At 36.5% G+C, this 20,547-nt stretch overlaps 1 protein-coding gene across 1 annotated transcript in view; it reads right to left on the reverse strand.

The window, feature by feature from the left end:
• Positions 1 to 479: 479 nt before the first annotated feature.
• Positions 480 to 20,547, reverse strand: part of SLC25A21 (solute carrier family 25 member 21) — a 285,555-nt gene continuing 265,487 nt past the window's right edge. The window contains exons 5-10 of the mRNA XM_032230978.1: positions 19,256 to 19,315; positions 13,953 to 14,060; positions 9,485 to 9,649; positions 5,543 to 5,724; positions 4,032 to 4,084; positions 480 to 1,460 (exon numbers count right to left, since the gene is read on the reverse strand). Coding sequence (XP_032086869.1) covers positions 1,399 to 1,460; positions 4,032 to 4,084; positions 5,543 to 5,724; positions 9,485 to 9,649; positions 13,953 to 14,060; positions 19,256 to 19,315 — 630 coding nt within the window. The 3' untranslated portion in view covers positions 480 to 1,398. The remainder of the gene's footprint in view (positions 1,461 to 4,031; positions 4,085 to 5,542; positions 5,725 to 9,484; positions 9,650 to 13,952; positions 14,061 to 19,255; positions 19,316 to 20,547) is intronic.

Raw genomic sequence — 20,547 nt, forward strand, 5'->3', positions numbered from 1 at the left:
AATTTTGAGAAATAGTTTTTAAAATCTATATTTCATAGCCATCTTTTGGCATTATAGTCTTTTGAATACAGTTTGCATTATAAACCAGTAATATGAAGTATCAAATGATAGAGATATCTTACATGGAAAACAAAATGCAGTTTCAAATATTTGATGAGAGCAAATATTAAAAACCTTAAAACCAGAAGCCATAGAAAAGTAGAATCGTTTTCATAGCCAGACTGTGCTCTGTACAGAGGAAACCTGAAGGGTAGGGGCTACCACTAACAAGGACCTGTCTCTAATGCCTGTTACTTTAAAGGCCATAAAGGTGGGCCAGTAAGTAGGTCTTTCAAAAATAATTTTAAAATGCCAAATGATAATGTTGTTTGGAGTTTTAAAGCACCTAAGTATTTCAACTTGAGTAAAACATGAACTGACAAGGAGCCCAGTTGATGCAGAATGAATGGAATACAATACTTCATTTGACTGTCCAGCTTCAAGAAGGATGGGAATCATTAATTTATTTTATCAGCTCAATTTTTAGAGTAATTTTCAATAGCAGCTCCAAGCAACATGTAACACAATCATCTGTAAGGAGGGCATACTTAATAATACAATCAGTAATAGAGTTACAGGTACTTGATCGAAGTACAACTCCATCCAACTATTTGGTGCTATTTAGTGGTCATCTGGATTTTTGAAGCCCAGATCTGATAGCCCAGATATCATGAGTTGTTCACTTCATCAAACATGATAGCAATTCCAATTAAATTTAGTGGTACTCAATTCTGAGTTTAACTCTCCTCCTCACCAGATTCAGGAATCTAAATATAAGACTGGACTCTAAAATTAAGATCTCAATTTATAACAACTTTATAATGTTTATTTATTTATACCCTGCCTTTTTATTTTTATAAAGAACTCAGGGTTAGTAATATACTAGTAATATACTAATACTCCTTTCTCTTCCTATTTTTCTCCATAACAATAACCCTATGAAATGAATTGGTTGAGAGAGAGTGACTGGCATAACGTCACCTAGCTGGTTTTTAGCCTTAAGGTGAGACTAGAACTTACAGTCTTCTGGTTTTTAGGCAGGCATCTTCAACAACAGATTTGTTCAATCAATGAGCCAAGGAGAGAGAGTTCAAATTAACACTTTTAATTTGCTTGACATACATACATACATATTCTTTTAAAATACTTAATGGGATAGGTATCTGGGTTGAAATATATCATCTTTTTTTCCTGAAGAATATTTACTACTACTCGCCTTCAATAACCAAGGGCATTCATTTCCCACCATTGTACAATTATCCCTTCTTTTCTAAGCCTATAAATAGGGATGCACATATTTTTAAAAAAATTGATAGGAATTGTTCTACATTATTTTCAGTCTGAAATTAGTACTTTTGGTCACCAGTTTTCTTGAAGCCACCCGTAAACATATTCATAAACCAGCAGCATCACTGCACCACCTAGAAAGAAAGAATGTTTTGAAGTACAACATTTAAGAAGTAACACATGATGGAAGGAATTATGACGTTTCTATACCAATCAGTTGAAATTATTTGGAAACAAAGTAATGTTTGGGTCTTGCAGAAGCTGGCAGCTTGATGGGAATTTGTTTAATGAGAACATTAAACAAATGCAGAACATTAGATTATATAATGTTTTAAAAACTATAATACAAAATTTTCTATGCTTACTTGACTCATGAATATTTGTGATGGAAAATCAAATAGGTTTTCATATTTTTTTCTTTCAGTTCTACACATACCACATTTTGGTGCAGAACTTTGTATACACACAATATGTAGTATACACACAATGTGTATGTACTATGAGGGAGAAGCCATCCAAATGCAGCAAAGCTTTCTTAAATCCAGAGCATAAATGTATTCACTGAGTCTAAAGCCAAGTTCATCCAGCTGTCACTTTACAACAGACTGGGTGAATTTATCTCATGGGAAAAGTTAGGTACATCTATTAGTTACTTCCTGGGTAGAATAAACTTTTAATAAAGGGAATCTCTATTGTAAAAATATTGGGAGAAACTATTTTGTACACATCACCTCTAATAGGTATTTCAAATGAAACACTCTTGACAGATTTTTTTGAGATTATGCCTTTGTATGCCTTTGTATATGATGTTCATTAGCTAGTGAGTAAGCCAACACAAAGACAAAAACATTCTGTGTTTATTTAGAAGGTGGTAATAGTTTCCTTGTGGTCTTCATCAAAGCTGATTAAAGACAAAGTAAACTGGAAGTTTATTATCCTTGGAAGATAATTCCAGTTTCCATTATGTAATCTGATCTAATCTAATGACCGCAGTGGTCAACCAACATAGGAATATTCATATCAGATAAATAAATGAAATAATTTTTGCTGATTCTGGTTTAAACTTCACATGCTAATAATGCATAATCTGGGGAGCAAAGTATCCTTCTTTAATGACCACTCGTACAGCAGCTGTTTGAATTCATGATGGCACTGAATGAGTGGTGGTTATAACAGTTCCTTGCAGTTACGGTTGTTACCGAATCCCTCAGTCACATGATAGAATAGAATGACAGAGTTGGAAGGGACCTTAGAGCTCTTTTAGCCCAACCCCCTGCTTAGGCAGGAAACCCTACACTACTTCAGACAAATGGTTATCTAATCTCTTCTTAAATATTTTCAGTGTTGGAGCATTTAAAACTTCTGGAGGCAAGCTGTTCCACTGATTAATTGTTCTAACTGTCAGGAAATTTCTCCTTAGTTCTAGGTTGTTTCTCTTCTTGTTTAGTTTCCACCCATTGCTTCTTGTTCTACCCTCAGGTGCTTTGGAGAATAGTTTGACTCCCTCTTCTTTGTGGCAACCCCTGAGATATTGGAACACTGCTATTGTGTCTCCCCTAGTCCTTATTTTCATTAAACTAGACATACCCAATTCCAGCAACCGTTCTTCATATGTTTTATCTTCAAGTCCCCTAATCATCTTTGTTACTCTTCTCTACACTCTTTCTAGAGTCTCCACATCTTTTCTACATTGTGGCGACCAAAATTGGATAGAATATTGCAAGTGTGGCCTTACCAAGGCATTATAAAGTGGTATTAACACTTCACGTGATCTTGATTCTATCCCTCTGTTTATGCAGCCTAGAACTGTGTTGGCTTTTTTTGCAGCTGCAGCACACTGGTGGCTCACGTTTAAGTGATTGTCCACTAGGACTCCAAGATCCCTCTCACAGTTACTACTATTGAACAAGGTACCACCTATACTGTACCTGTGCATTGTGTTTTTCTTGCCTAAATATAGAACTTTATTTTCTAAGTTTGTGACTTTAAGATTGTGAGTTGCAACCTTCTTTGCTGGCTTCTGATAAGCAAAGTAAATAGGGAAGCTGGTAGGAAGTTGCTAGTAAAAGTCACATAAGGGCCTTGTTTAATGGTCCTCGCTTACTGGCAGTGGAGACTTCTGGAACTGTTGTTAAGTGGTGCAGTCATGTGTTGTTTTTTTTAACATGACCACATCACCCAATGATGCAGCTTCTGGTCCTAATTAAGGACTGTCTGTATACAAAATGAGTAAACAAATAACATCTGAACCAATTTTAAAAATTCAGGATCAGATAAATATATCCATGTTAATATTTTTACTAAGACAATCTTCTCCAACTATGTGCCTTTCAAATGTGTGGATTTGAACCTTTATAAATGGCCATGTTGGCTAGGAAGCCCTGAGAATCCATCTATTTGGAAGGAGGTCCACATTTTGGAAGGGTGTATTCAGGCACCCAATCTCGGGTATATGTTCCAAAGGGCTGGGGTGGAAACACATTTTTCCCATAAGGAATAATGTAGTGGTCAATAAAGCAGCTGACATCGACAAGTTGAACCTGGTGCATTGAATACCAAAAAAAAGATGAGTACCGGGACAAATTTTTCATGTCAAAATGGGTTGAGTACCAAATTTGATGAGTTTCAAAGCAGTTGAGTATCAAGGTACTACTGTATATACATAGAATTATGATAGGATTAATAGTGAATGAGAAAAGAATTACCTGGTCCTAGCCTCATGATCTTGGGAACCAAGCCTTTGTACAAAGCTAGAAATCTGAAGAAAAATGATGAAAAGTGTCAGTTACATTGATCGGCTTTTCTTAAGAGCCCATCATTCTGTTGTAACAAAATTTAGACTTAGCTAGCATATGTGGTTCTTTGAAAAGACAACAGATACTGAATTCCTGACAGAATATTTTAGTAAATAGTAGAGAAGTGTTGTCTTCATGCAAGGTTGAAAGCATTTTTTTCTATCCTTTCTGTAACATGTACAATCCTAATAGCTCTCCTTTAACTATGTTGTGATTGAGTTCTCACTTTAGACTATTTGCATACATGAAGTTTGGATTCCTGGTGCTATATTGATGCCATGAATACACTAAGATCATGTCCCAGATCAATTGTATACCAGTTCATTAAACAAGCAGATGATGCATTCTCATTCCAATATAGGCTAGGGTAGAATACTTACTAAACATTTTTGCAGAAATTTAGAAAAGTGGGAGGAAGAGTGAAGTAATCCTTAGGATGAGTCTGATGCAATACCCTTTTTGATATATGAAGCAGCTTTTTCTGTTCAGTCTATATAATTTGGATCCAGATATAATCAGGATTTTTTCAATCTACAATTTTCATTGTGACCTCTAGTTCTGCTTAAAATCAAACCTTCTTGTAACATGGCCTCCACTATCCCTCTTTGCAGAGAGAGTTTGCAGAAATCTCTGTAAGCTTTTCTCCATTTCCAAAGATGTTGACAAGCTGTTTTTCCTCCATCTCAGTTTGGGCAAGCAAAATATTTTTAGTATTTACAATTGAAATAATTAAATATAATCTACCTTGATGTTGAAAAAAAAAAGACCACCCTTGTCCCAATTCACCAATTGATACTAAAGCGCATAAACTGAATGGTCTGCTGTAGAACACTAGAGTCTTTTCAGAACAATGTAATAAAAAATGTGTTAAATGAAAATTCAGCAAACTCAGGCTAAAGAAAAATATATACATTTTGAATTGTGAAGCTTTGAAAATGTTTGATATAAAAATATTATGCAGAGAGTTTTTAGGGACCTAATGAAATCTGCAGGGACGCAGTGGCTCAGTGGCTAGGGCGCTGAGCTTGTCAATCAGAAAGGTCGGCAGTTTGGCGGTTTGAATCCCTAGTACTGCAGAACGGTGTGAGCTTCCATTACTTGTCCCAGCTTCTGCCAACCTAGCAGTTAAAAAGCATGGGAAAATGCAAGTAGAAAAAATAGGAACCATTTTTGGTGGGAAATAACACAGTTCTGTGCGTCTTCAGCATTTAGTCATGCCGGCCACATGACCATGGAGACGTCTTCGGACAGTGCTGGCTCTTCAACTTTGAAATGGAGGTGCGCACTGCCCCCTAGAGTTGGGAACGACTAGCACATATGTGCGAGGAGAACCTTTAACTTTACCTAATGAAATCTGAAATGTTGCATATTACAAATCTCCAATATGATTTTATGAACAAGCCAGATTCTGAATACTTTACCCTTCTTCTTTATAAACTGTTGCCATCGTTTTAAAACAGGTCCTGTACTTGATTTCTCCAGGCACAGGTTGTGGTCCTTGAATCCTACTCTTTGCAACATCAAAAGGGATGTTAATAATTGAGGCTATTGTTCCTGAGGCTAGCCCAATTGCAAATTTTCTCAGAAACTCCAACGTTGGATCCTGGATAAACAAATAAGCAAACCAAAAAAACAGCTGAGAGAAAAGGAGGAATAGAAAGACTATGGGTTGGGGAAAGAGAATGACTGACATAAAATGAACCAAGTTAAAATAGGAACAGAAGCACCTCAATTGGTTAAAGACTATGAAATAATATGCATTTAATCAGAAAGCTTGCATGATACGACACACTCCCACTATTTTAGTGGAACGCATTAGGACTTCCAATGCCAGGGCTCCTTTTCTTGACAATCCGATTGGCTATGTTTTTACACATGGTCTAAATTGCTGAAGTACACATTTCCTCACACAGGATTTATAAACACAGTTCATAAAAGCAAGACCAGTTCGGCATATGGGGATGATTTGTATAATTGGGCTTCACAATGTACTTAGTATTACTGTATCAAAACGGGAGAAATCTAAGCACACTATTAGCTAATTGGCCAGAATATTTTACAAATGACAGCAACTTCCACCATGAAGCCTACTAAAATGCTCATTTGTGCATTGGACCCCCAAATGTTAAATTAAATAAAGGCTAATCTCGGTCTGCTGCCTTCCTCCAGTTTTCTTTCTTTCTTAACATTTAGCTTTGCGTGTAGCTGATGCACTGTACCGAGGGGGCCTGGCTTCCTGCTATTACCAATCCAGCAATGGTAGAATTGCAGAGCAGATTTCTATGCCCTTCTGTATTCTCTTCAGCCGATTCGCTTTGTGAGTTACAGTAGTAACTCACAAAGCGAATTGGCTAAAGAATGTACAAAACGTTTTGTCCAAAGCCTACAATTTTGCCCTGCTTTGAAAAATTCAGAAACTAGCTGTACAATAAAGCCAGTCTTGAAACAACAGCTTTTTGCATGTGCTGACACAATCCAGCAGTCCGTGCTTTCTCAGATGGTCTTCCTACCTAGGATCTTAGTTTACTGAGAGTAACATTTCCTTAATAAAGTTTTAATCTCATGTGTGTGAATACTGGATACTTCAAATTGATTCTGGTATGCTAAATTTCCTGTGGAGCCTCCTATACAACTTAAAAAAATTCTTTTTTAAATGGAAAAATAAATTAATACCAAGCTAAAATGAAATAATAAGAAAGTTTATGGACTATGCCGAAATGGACAAATTAATAAAAGAAATCCAGAGAAAAGAAGAAACAGAATATTACCACATATGGGATAAATGGTATAGGTGGATGGAGGGAAGAAACAAGGATCAATGAAAGAAGTCAATAAAACCCAAAGATAGTAGTTAATAGTTAAGGAGAATATATATATATATATATATATATATATATATATATATATATATATATATATATATATATATATATATATATATATATATATATATTATATATCAGTCACTTCCCAAAGACCTATTAGATCACACAGACTAGGCCTCCTCCGAATTCCATCTGCCGGCCAATGTCGGCTGGCGACTCCTCGGGGGAGGGCCTTCTCTGTGGCTGCTCTGCCCCTCTGGAACGATCTCCCCGTGGAGATCCGGACCCTTACTACCCTCCTGTCCTTCCGCAAAGCAGTTAAGAACTGGCTGTTCCGGCAGTCCTGGGGCTGTTGAGCCATCCAGCCCCATTCGAGGTTACAGCTGTTGTATAATTTTAAATTGCTGTTTATTTTATTTTTTTGTATCCCTTCCCCTTTTTTATTGTGAGCTGCCCTGAGTCCCTCGGGAATAGGGCGGCATACAAACCCAATAAAATCCAAATCCATATATATATATAGATATTTTTTTTAAAAAAAAATCTTTTTCCGTTTTGTGTGATGCAAGTACCGAAAAGGCCCTGCATGTCTTTCAAATGCATGGGTAATTTGCTGAATGAAGGTCCTTCAATACAAACTTTCCCAACCTGGTCTCTTTCCAGATGGGTTGAACTCCAAGTCACATTGCCCTCACATTGCCCATATTAGTTGGAGCTGATGACAATCCATAGTAGGGCACCATATAGAGAAAAATATCTTAGAGCAGCCTCATGGAAGAGGATGCCAGATTTAGTGTGCTCCTTAATTCTCAAAAGCTGAGCAAAAATGGACAATCAAACCTAATACATTTTCCATATTTTACAAATGGTCTTATTACCATTTTGTCTTGGAAATGTCCCAATTAACTTCTAAAAAACATATACAATTGGATCTATCAATACTGGAATTTGTATTTCCAGGACTCAATTTTCAATGCCCTATCCCATGGGGACAATAGTTTCAATGCAAATCTAGTTTTCAAGGATCGCATATACTGCGAACTTTCCAATTCTTCCTATATGGAGGTCTTGTCTCCTCCTATTTATGTTCCTTTGTGAGCATAGCAACGGTTTCATTATTATGGCAGACATATTCTTCTAGTAAATATAACACAGTGCAGTTATAGGTTAAAGGGCAAATACAAGTTAAAGGGTGTTTGGAGTTCAAACACTAGGTAATGTTTGCTTGGTACACTTATTTGTGGCTCTGATGAAATCCATTTGTTCACAGGTACATTAACTTATCTTATGTAATGCTATAGTGCAGTTTTTAAAAAGTCCACCTCTGTCACATAAGGTACTCTGTAGCCTTAAGACAAGCCATTTGCCCTCTTAGATCAACACTGTACTTCCAAGGAGAGCCAACTAAATGTCTTGAACATGTTTGTTTATGTTAGCTATCATTATACTTTTAATTTTCAATTATGCTGATGGCCTTGGGAGGCTTAAAGGAAGTTAAAAGAAGAAATAACAGCTAGTACAAGAATAAGTAATAAATGATTGGGAGTAAAAAATCAGTTCAAATAGTGGATTCAAATCATTTCTTGGTCAGGTGTCTGGGAAAAGAGTCAGACCTTCAGGTTTTCTTAAAGGAAGTAGGGTAAGAGTCACAGAGATCTTGGGTTTAGGTCAGGGGTGAGATCCGACAGGCTTAACAACCAGTTTCATGCGCATATGCATGATGTGCACTCTGTGTGTGTGCACCAGAGGTGGGTTCCTGCCAGTTCTAACCTCTTCTATAGAAGAGGTTCCACAAATCTATTGTGCCATTTAGAACCAGTTCCAGCTCCTCCCCACCTCCCCGTCTGCACCACACTTGCCCCATCGCTGCTCACTGATAGGCTGGCTCACCAATCGCCCCGCCCGCCTCTAAGAGTCCTATCTAAACCTTAAAGTCTTAAAGCTGTCAAGTCTGAACACCCTTGAGGTTTTTTTTTCTAAAGGGCTAGGGGTGTAACTTGATAGCTTTAAGATTTGCACATTTCAATGCCAGAGTTCCTGAGCCAACATGACTGGAGGAGGAATTCTGGGAGTTGAGGTCCACAAGTCTTAAAGCTGCCAACCCCTGGGGTTTTTTTTCTTAAGAGTTAGGGGTGCAAGGGTTTTGTAACTTGACAGCTTTAAGACGTGTGCTTCAAATGCCAGAGTTTTTGAGCCAACATTTTGGTTGCTAAGCAAGAGCGTTATTAAGTGAGTTTCACCACATTTTACAAGTTGGCCATGTCCACCCAGTCACATGCCGGCCAAGCCACTTCCACTCGGTCACATGGCTGGCAAGCCACTCCCATCTGGTCACAATCCCAGCCCTAGTTTAGATGTAAGATGTGAGAGCACTATTATTTCTTTTGGAAGGTCCATAGGACCAGCTTTGGAAAAATGGAAGTTATGGAACGATTTGGGTCTCACCTGTAGTAATCTCAGTTTTTTCAACTGTTTGAAAAAAGTTGGAACAATATCTGTATCTCAGATAGGTCGGGAAATAATTTAAAATAATATACATACCTTATTGGCAGGAATGATGTTTTTCACATTGAAGTAGAATCCAAAATAGACCATATTAAAAACTCCATGACGTCCCAAAGTAGCAGACAGCCCTTTGTTGAGTCCACGCAGACCCCACCCATTGGCCTGAATAATTTGGTGAGCTTTAGCAAAGGTGGATGGTTGCTATACAAATAAAGCAAAGGACAAAAGTCATTCATTATTTTTAATTTTTTATCATGAGCAATAAAATCAATCATGTTTTTTATTCATTATTTTCCCATAAACAGACACTATCTATTCAAAACAAACTTTTTTTTCCTAAACAACTACTCAATTATCCCATCCTCATTCATTTTTGGGTCTCTGAATGGCTCCCTCATTTTTTCTTTACTTTCTAATTTTTCAATTTTTCATTTTCAATTTCTAATATTTTTCCTCCTTAGTACAATTTATCCAGACCTTGCTGAGTTTTTCCCCAACTTCATCTTTTGTTCTTTTAGTAACATTTAATGGACTGTAACATTGAATATTATGAGTCAGTGGATTCTGATTTCATATATATCCAAACTAATCTAGGATGAACCAATTCACATTTTCTGATGTACACTTTAGCTTTTCATTATACCTTCACTTCCCTAGATATTTGGAAAAGCAAGACCACTTTCATTTGGATACTTCCCTTTTCTCTTAATTTCACAGACAGACAAATTATATCTATGTGACTTTCATTCATTTCCTTCTTTAACCTGTCCTATTTATCATTTATTCCTTGTATGTTCCAAGTGGCAAAAGCAATTGGACTTTGTTTTTTTCCTTTGAAAACATTTTTGTTTCTCATCTAAGAACTGAAGAAGCTTCTTGGATGAGAAATGAAAATGTTCTCAAAGGAAAAGAACAAAAAAAAAGTCTAGTTGCCTTTTGGAAAAAGCACCTTTGGAACAAGGTTCAGCATGAATTCAAGTCCAGTTGCACTTGTGCTCCATGTGGCATTCCTGTTAACAATAAAAACAATAAAGCTGAGTTTGGGCGTATTTTGGTTAATGCCTCATGCATGGCCAAAGCCCAGGTTTATTCCAAGTGGGCATATATTGCAGTGCAAACTGGGACCTCTAATCTAGAGACTACTTTGCAAGTCCACATATAGCTGCCTGCAGATTGTTTCCTGTATTTTCCCAGCTAGGAGGTTTATGCATCATACTGATATATACTTAGATTGTCTAGGTCCTTAAGCTTTCAAAATTCCAACCTAGGCCAATGCATTAATGTGGAAGATATTTTTAAAATAATTGTCTAGCCCATGTAATTTTTTTTTCTATCAAGGTTTTATTTGCTTAGTTTTGTTGTTCACTAAAGTTATATTTGTGTAATCAAATATTTAATTAGAAAGGCAAAATATGACCGTCACAAGGATGCTTATACAGGGAAATAAAGACCATTTTGACTACAGCTCTTTAAACGATGCTAATTTCATCATGTATTCATTTGTTTAATGACAAAATGTCATCGAAATAAATCACTCAAATAAATCTTGCCATATCAAAGTCATCTGGTTTCTGCTTATTCAGGTGACAGTCAGGTTGGATATTCCTTTAATATATTGCTTCATTTTTATTTACATATGTTTGCCAGGTATTTATAACTTGGTCTGGTAAAAAACAGAGGAGACTTTGACTTAGTTATGGAAGCTCACCATTAGTTGAGCCATGAATTAAACCAGACACTCTCAATTCAAGATATCAGATTCCTTCTACTGGATGAAAGATTATCAGGAAATGCTAAGGTTGTAGATCAAATTGAGAAGTAAAAAAATGCACCCCAGAAGGTGGTAATGGAAGGTCACGTCTGCACTACTGCTGGAGAACTGCAAGGTTGTCTTTGTGTAGTTACCAGGAGTCAAACTAATTTTGAGAGAGACTCTACCTTATCCATTTGAAAGAGGGAACCCCCATTTGTAGTATATTGTTTTGAACTCCTAGAAGAATTAACATAGTCCCATTATAGCAATTATTATATTGCTCTGATCATATTTGAGTGCTGCAGAGATTTGCTAGTGAAAGTACTCTTGAGTATTTAGCTCATCTTGAAACATATGAATCAGAAAAGAATAATTTTGAGTTTTCGGTACTAGTTAATTATGGACTTAAAGGAGGACTCTACTGACAAATTTTAATCCAGTCCAGATTGTACTATTCATTTTTTTATGACTTCAGCAAGAGAAAAAAAAGTCCTTTAGTATATTCATCATTTTGCTTGTCAATACATTTGTGGATTACATTTTATTAAATTATGTATTCTTATTAAGTGAATTTTGTAGCTACCCTAAAAAATTAAGACTGCAAAACTACCTTGCCAATTACCATGACCTTCAATAAGGCCTGCTAGTATTTTAAATAAAAAAAAATAGGAAAGGATTTTTCCCCCCTTTTCTCTCTTTCCTTTTCTTTACAAAATTCTTGAACATATTCAAACATGTCAAGACATATTGTTCACAGAGAGGTTCATTTCTATTGCATTTGAAGTCAAACACCATGTTTATTTACTTAAGAACCCTGTAGAGAAATCATGAGGAACAGCAGAATTATTAAGTTTCAGAAGGGGGTTGTGAAGTTCCCCTGTGAGTTTCTTTACGTTCCTCAATTATAAATGCACTTGCTATCTGCGCTCCAAAGCAGACCTTCTGAGGTGGAAAGGTTCTACTTTAGAAAGTTGTTTCCTAGGCCAGGGTTGTTTTAAAACTATTTAAGTATGTCTCTTTGGCATGTGTCATGTTATCAGATTGCAACTTAAATCCACAACCTCAAATACAGTATATTTTTAATAATTAAATTTGGTAGAAAACTGTGGGACCTGTGCTGGGAATACTTCTGAATAGTTTTGAAAATGCAACTGTTATTAATCTATTTGCAAGAGTGAAAACGGACTAGAGGGACCCTTAATTACCTCTATTGTTGTAAGAGTAAGGAGAGAAATCACTGCTGAAGGTAGTAGTGCCAAAGGGGCATTTCATCCCAAAGTGAGTATCACTCATAGATATGGCAAGTTTGACCTTCAAACACAGGGGAAATTAGAATAGTATCTAAAAAAATAAAATAAAAATATTTAGATACGGTTTAGATGATGGACAGAAGCAATCTCTGAAATTTTTACTTCAGAAGGCTAAATAAGAATTGTACACACAAGAGGATGGGGCACAGTTTTTGCCCTCCTTACTGTGTCACATAGCTTTCTATTTAAAATTCAGGAAATTTAAAAGTAGTTTGTGAGAAGATGCATTTATTATTCAAAGAGACGAACTGACTGACTGACTAACTAACTAAATATAATCTCAGCTGAAAATTCCCAAGCTTTTAAGTACACATAGAAAGTGCATTTTGAATCTGTTTAATTGGTCTTTTTTTAATGTTACTTTCATCAAAATCATAATTGACTCCTGGCAACTGCCTAGAGAAGTCCCTGCAGTTTTGTTGGGTTTCAGAAATGGTTTGCCATTGCCAACTTTCTAGGGTTAAGAGAGTGAGAGTAACTGCTTCCAGGTCATCCAACCGTTTTTTTTTGTTCCTAAGCAGGACTAGAACCCATAGAGTCTCCTAGTTTCTAGTCTGGTGCCTTAACTGGTACACCAAACTGCCTTTCTGTTTAGTCCATGCTTAAATATATAATTACTAAATTGTTATTATGTGTGATCAGGAATACAGGGTTGAAAAAATAGATTTTTCCCAATATGTAGAAGTTTATTGATCATTTTTTTGGATAAATCTGATGGTGTGAATATGTGGCAAGATAAATCAACTATGCAGGTTTGGTTCTACTTATGTTGGGTGGCCACAAATAAGAATAAAACAGTATAGTATAGAAGTTATATTTATTAAGCGCACAAGAATCTCACTATATGTACAGTTGTTAATGAATCAGTTTCTGGCTAGCAGAGGTAATTCCTTTGATGAATTCACACACTCATATCCACTAATTGGTTACATGATAGAGTTAGAATCACCTATTGTCCAAGAAATATGGTAGTTTACTCAGGCTATGACATTTAAACTTCTAATGCTTCTTTCCAATTGTTCATTTTCAATTATACAGAGAATGTTTGGGAAACTCCAGTACAAAATTTTGAAGCAGGTCTTCACTCGAGTACAGCACAGGACTTAGCAAGATAACTTAGGAGGAAAAAAAACATTTTTTCCCTTTCCCATGTTTTGCTTGTTTCCCCTTCTGATAGAACCTGGAATTCATTTTTCTAAAATTATAGCATAAGATAATCTTCCTAAAACCTCTCTTCTCCCTGCTCCTTCAGTGTATTTTTTTCCTATATTTGATTTGATTTGTCATGTATTTTGATGTGACAACACTTAAACTGGAATCACCACTTATTTTTAACCAACTCAAGAAATCCCACCTCCCCAGAGCTTAATGAAGATATATACACACAATTCAGCAGTTCCATTCCCCGACATATTGAAAAAAAACATCCCAGTTACTCTACCTCTTTGAAAGCATCCCGATTCGCCTGGAGGCTAACCTTGACTACTTCAAAAGGGTTAACCACAACTGCTTCTGTTAGCCCGGATCCCAAGCCGGCAACTGCAAACGTCTAAAAGAGTTAAATCAATCAGTTTGCATGTACTATGGTAAAACATCTCCATGCTCACTTTGTGAGCATTAAGCTGACTAATATGATGAAAGTGGAGAGACCAATTCTTCTGCAGTAGTATGCCATTCCTAAACAGCTTTCGTCCTTGATTAGATGTTGACAGTTCATGGAGAAAAAAAATCACAAAAGCCACAAACCGCATTCCAAATATTCAAAATAAAATGTCAAAGTCCAATCAACAATGCATTTCCTTTAGCTGGAAAAAAAGCTTTGTGACTGTTTTAAGAAATACATATGGGGGAAAAAGCATATCATCCTCTTCCTTTTTAGCAAGAAAGCAGTACTGCATCAGGAATACTTTACTCATTATTATGTACATCATGTATTCACAGAAACAATTCTTTATATCACTTACAAGAAGTATATAAAACAAAGAGATAACTCATTAATTCTAATGCCAAGAATATAGAGTATAATGCTGCTATATTCCCAATTAAATGAAACAATTCATTTAAGTAAGTTCTCCACGACAAACTTCACAACTGAAGTCATAATTGACTCAGTAGTACTGAGTCAGATGTTCCATTTAAGAAATCAGCCAATACTATGATATCTAAAAAAAGAATACAATGCATTGAAAATTTCCAAAAGCCTACCAGAAAATATTGTACAATAGTTTTACAGGACACTTATCTTTATTTATATATAGGTAGTCCTTGACTTACAATCATTTGTTTAGTGACTGTTTTAATGTTACAGCATCACTGGAAAAAATGACTTACAACTGGCCCTTGCCAGGGGTGGGTTCCAGATTCTTTTACTGCTAGTTTGCTCAGGGACGTGCTTTGGCCGTGTGCACACTTGATGCACGCTATGCGCACATGCGCAGTAGTAAAAAATTACTTCTGCACATGCACAGAAGCAAAAAACAAGATGGTGGTGCCTATGGTGCCCCTGATAGAACTGGTTCGGGGCATGGGCGACCGAGTTACCACCTACTTGGTTGAACCGGTCCGAAGCAATAGGAACCCACATCTGGCCATTGCACTTATGGCCATTGTAGCATTCCCCACAATGCTGTGATCAAAATTTGGGTGCTTGTCAATCAGCATGTATTTAGGACAGTTGCAGTGTCCTCAGGTCATGTGACCACCATTTCCCAGCAGGCCGCCATCAAGCAAAGTCAATGACCCCATGATTCACTTAACAACTACAGTAATTTGCTTACTATCTATGGCAAAAAGGTCATAAAATTGGTTGTAACACACTTAGCAACTGCCTTGCCTAGCAATGGAAATTGGAATTGGTCCCAATTGTGGTTGTAAGTCCAGTACTACCTGTATTCACACACAGACACACCACAAAATATATTGATGAATCATTTCAGAGAAATATTTCTTTGGATTCAGCAGCTGTAAGATACTGAAAGTTTGGTATGATTGTGGCTTCAAGGCACACATCCCCCCACTCCAGTTAGGATTTCTGGACCACACAACAACATTCCCAAAATACACTTTATTAATATAAACAAATAATATTCACCAGACTTGACAAAAGTCCAGCACAGATTGAGATGGTGCTTAAAACTTATAAAGCAGCAGCAAGACTATTTGTAATTCTTGTATCTTCTATAGAATAAATTGAAACCTGAAATGAGGATCATTTCAGGAAATGCCTGAGACTCTTTAAATGAGTCAGAGGTAGAAAAATGGGGAAATTGCAATAAATATGTGTAAATAATGAAATGTAAATTTGGCTCAAAACTAAACATACGTATCTGGGAGTATACCATATTACTACTAAGGACAATGGCACTCTGAGCCATTGCATTAGTATCGGTGGAATGGAACATCTGGGTCTTTGTAATTTATAAATTCCTCAGAATAATCTCACAATCTCACATAATCTGCATATTGAATATGATGATGTACATGATCTATATTTTTAGCTGAACCGCTATGATTCAGACTTGTAGTCATCTATAGTTAGTCCGACAAGCAGTGTAAGCTAGGCTCTTCCAATAGAAGAGAAATCTCAAAGCAGAGCTCCTTCCACTTTATCCCCATTGGATAGGTAGACAGTGCATTAGGAGGGGTTATGTGGGATATAGAATGTTGTATGCACCTCCAATACTTTCATGCTAATTGGAAACTCCATTTGTTGAAAGGGGGGTGGCTTGAAATTAGTCCCCTTGATGACCTACTAGGTTGCTTTAGATTGGAGTGAGATCTGGAATTATTTCTCATGAATTCAGATGTTTCCCTTCACTTTATCATCCTCTTCTTTAAACCAGATAGTCCTTTATAGGAAACTTTGAAATTAGTTCTTTATTGGGATACCGAACCACCAGCTGATATTCTTAATGGAATTGAAGGTCATTGAGGAGCCTTTTTTGTCCTTTTAATATCTCACTATTTATAAATGTCAATCTGCAGTGCTAATCTTCTATGAAGAACATTGACCCTAACCATTTTTAAGAATGGTGATTGGTGAATATATTTTAGTACTTCCCCATCAGAAGGAAGAATTTTGAGGGCTATTTGATGACATGCTTTTTTTTTGGCTGAATATCATATCATATACGGAATCCTTTCTCCCATAAAGTATGGGATGAGGTCTTCTTTTTCTGAGGGCTGTCTTTTAGTGCTTATTTCAGACACATCAAGTTGACACCAGTGGTGTCAAAATTTCAAAAAAATTTGGAACCTCTTCTGTAGGTGTGGCCTGCTTTCTGGGTCCACTGGTGGAACCTCTTCTAACCGGTTTGGTAGATTTGACGAACCGGTTCTACCGAATAGGTGCGAACTGATAGGAACCCACCTCTGGTTGACAGCCATGAGAAAAATTCAACTTCTTGAACATTGGAGTACCACAGTTAAGTTAAAATTTTGAAATATCTTCTCAAGTTCCTTGGGCCAAGTGGTTTTGTAGGATTATCCTCTGAGTGAGTTCAGTTAAAGGAGCAACATTATATGACAGTTTAGATGGAATCCTCTATGCCAGTCTATAATTGTTTCAGATTGCTATTTTGTTTTTGGGTTGAACTGATTTGTGAATGGCTTCCATCTTGCCAGTTTGTGTTCTAAAGATTCCTTGAGCTACTTTCAAACTGTGATACCTTATTTTCAGTTGGGCTCACGAGGAGTTGGGCCCTACAACAGTCAGTTATCTTCCTTGCAAACACTTAAATACTTTTCGCAGGTGTGTTAGATGCTTTTGCCAAGTGCTGTTGAAAATGATGATGTCATCTAAATTGACAATAGTATATTTTTCAATTTTCCATGCTTCCCAGAACCCAAACAAGTGTACTTTTCCTTTGCCCAGTTACAGTATCATAGCCAATTTATAAGGCATGATAATTGCAAATTGGACAAGCTCATGCTGCAGTGGTTTTGGAACTCTCTGTGCAATCTGATCATTCAGATATGAAGATCCAGCATATGGATTACAGGTTGAACACGCCTTGCATTAAGCATTCTTAATCCAGTAACTGCCTGTTGGACTGAAACCATTCATTGATGGGTATTACAGACCGTATATCCCTTCTTTACTCCGCTTAGCAATCAAGCATATGAGATTTGTAGAGATTCTCCCTGACGTGGACATATATCTTTTGTTTTCTTCCAGACTCTTCATAGAGAACACCTCTTGCCATTTCCTTCTGCTATGGCCTCATCAATGTGCTACACTCTATGAAACCCTGTATTATTTATTCAGAGTATACTGAGAAATTTATCCTAGTACATACATCTGCAAGATGAATTACCATTTTGTCTGCTAAAAAGATATGCAGAATGTTTAATAATATATTTTGTGTTCTTTGGAAAATATGGAAGTACACTAAAGGGGGCATGAGGGGGATCTTTCATGCGTCAGAGACAATTATAGTGATGTAATAGTAATATGGTATTTAAACACAATATGTTAAAAAAAGTTATCCTGCCCATTTCGTAAAAATCTTCATTTCCATTGCCTATTAATGTACATTTTAGTAGTTTTCCAGTTTATATGATAAGCAGGTATATGACATTCTTCTTACTCTTGTCACAAAATTTCCACTCAAAGAGCCAAAAATTCAGCAAAATACACCTACTTTCTTAACCCATGTAACTAAAAAAATATTTTCCAGATGATAAGGATTTATTAATTGTCCCTTCCAATTGCATTTTGCTAACAATTTAAGAGTCATCTATATGGATTGATGGCTGGGCAGTCAACTTCCTTGGATTTCTTAACATTCATACTTATACAAAAATCTTAAATCAGGTGTACTTCCATTGCCCAAGCAAGTGTCACTGAGAGAAGGGAAATAATTTCCCTTCCTTTCCTTTCCTTCCCTTCTTTTCCCTTCCCTTCCTTTCTCTCTTCTATCCTTCCTCCTTTTCTTCTTCGTTTGAACTTTTCTACAAAATTTCAGCAGAATGATTTCAGGAGGTTTGCCGATGCACTAATGAATCAGGAATCAGGAAGAGCCAAGGTGGCGCAATGGTTAGAGTGCAGTACTGCAGGCCACTTCAGCTGACTGCTATCTGCAGTTCAGCGGTTCAAATCTCACTGGCTCAAGGTTAACTCAGCCTTCCATCCTTCTGAGGTGGGTGAAATGAGGACCCAGACTGTGGGGGCAATTTGCTGACTCTGTAAACCGCTTAGAGAGGGCTGAAAGCCCTATGAAGCGGTATATAAGTCTAACTGCTATTGCTATTGCTATTGCTATAGGAGGCTGCATGTTTCCTGTGCAATGTGGTTTCCTTATTCACATAAACAATACTGAAATCCAGGCTAGCAAGAGCAAAGGCTCCATTTGTACAGTATATAATGTTTTAGAGGTTCCTCTGCAATTAGAAGCCATCTAAAAGTCTCCTTCCAAAACCGAAGGGGCTGCTAATGGAGAAAATATCTGCTCTTTTTTCATTGCCGGGATATAGGAAGAATTGGAAGTGTCTGTCAAAATGACAAAAACAGCATTGCATCTTTGCAAGGCGAGCTCTGCCTGCTAGAGTCATCCATATACAAATCTGTTAATATATGAGTAAAATAATTTGTTACTAGTATCCAGAGCATTGGTATGTCATCCATTTTAACTTTGCCTTTCTTCCTATCTCCACTGTCTTACCTAATCTGAAGACAACATACTAACTATGTAATGCAGTATATTATATGCATTTGTATATTCTGAAAGGCAAACTATCACTTACCAAAGCTGGTGATAGAGAAACATTTCCAAGTATTTTTTTGTACTGTTCAAAAGTGAAGAACTGGAAAGTAAATAAGGAGAAATTTAAAACTCAAGAATAGAGATTTTTATCACAGAAAGCTGTTTACCTTTATTAGCCTAAGAGAAGACAAAGAATGATTTGATTTGGTTGTACATTGTTGAATGATTAGTGTTACACACATGGTTTTGGTTAAAACTGAATCAAACAAATGTTGTTCTCAGATCATTTAAAACATTTATTGGAAAGATACAGTATACACAGAGAGAGGGAAGGAGGGAGAGGGAGAGGGAGAGAGAGAGAAGGAGGGAGGGAGGGAGGGAGAGGGAGAGAAAATGGTATTCTACAATTATCCTGTCAAGTTTATAGTAGTTTCACATCTCAGCATTGTCCTCTTTAAGCTTTATACTCCTTTCATCATACTTTACTTCAGAGTAAGTAAGCTACCTTCTCTCACGTGTTTAGTTTCTTATTCCAGAAACAATATTCCTTTTACTAAAGTATGGAAATCTTTTCTATTTATTTCAGTTAGTGAATACAACATTACTTTTTTCCTTTATTTTTATTGTTTAGTATGAACAAAAATATACCAGCAAAATCTGTTGACAGTAAAATTAATATTGTGTTATAATCACTGTTGTAGCAACTAACACAATTCAAAATCATTCTAGATTTTTATACAAGGATATTTTGATATCAAACAGAATACCCAATCTTTAATTTGTCAGTAACGCAACTGGTTTTTAAAATGAAAAAAAAATATGTATTGGATTAGAGGCTTAGGAAGTTAGAGCTAATCGTACAATATGACTTTCTTTTCCTATTTATATATAATAGAATAGACTCTAAATCTTTCAAAGAATGGGATGCAAAAGAAGAGAAAAGTGGCAAAAACTGGACACAGCAGAAATTTTGATCTTGTACTGATTCTTAATTGCTGATTTGTTCTAAACCACATACTCCAGGGATGTCAACTTTCTCCCTCTTTGCTAAAACGGGGGTGGGCGTGTCCAATGTGTGATGGATCTGGCCCGTGGGCCACGAGTTTGACACTCTTTACCTATTCTCCAAGAGTATCCAAGACTTCCAGGTTTGAGATAGCTACTACTACATTAGCATTATGCATATTATACCTGTTTGCCTTCCCACTGAATTTCAGACCAATACAAATAAAAATAAATCCCAGATCTTTTCCAAATACTATCTATTCGGTGTTTCTATAAAGTGCATACAGGCCAGAGGGCTGCAGAGTTAGCACTTTATATGCAAATCCA

The sequence above is a fragment of the Thamnophis elegans genome, chromosome 1, assembly GCF_009769535.1.
Source record: "Thamnophis elegans isolate rThaEle1 chromosome 1, rThaEle1.pri, whole genome shotgun sequence".
NCBI lineage: Eukaryota > Metazoa > Chordata > Lepidosauria > Squamata > Colubridae > Thamnophis > Thamnophis elegans.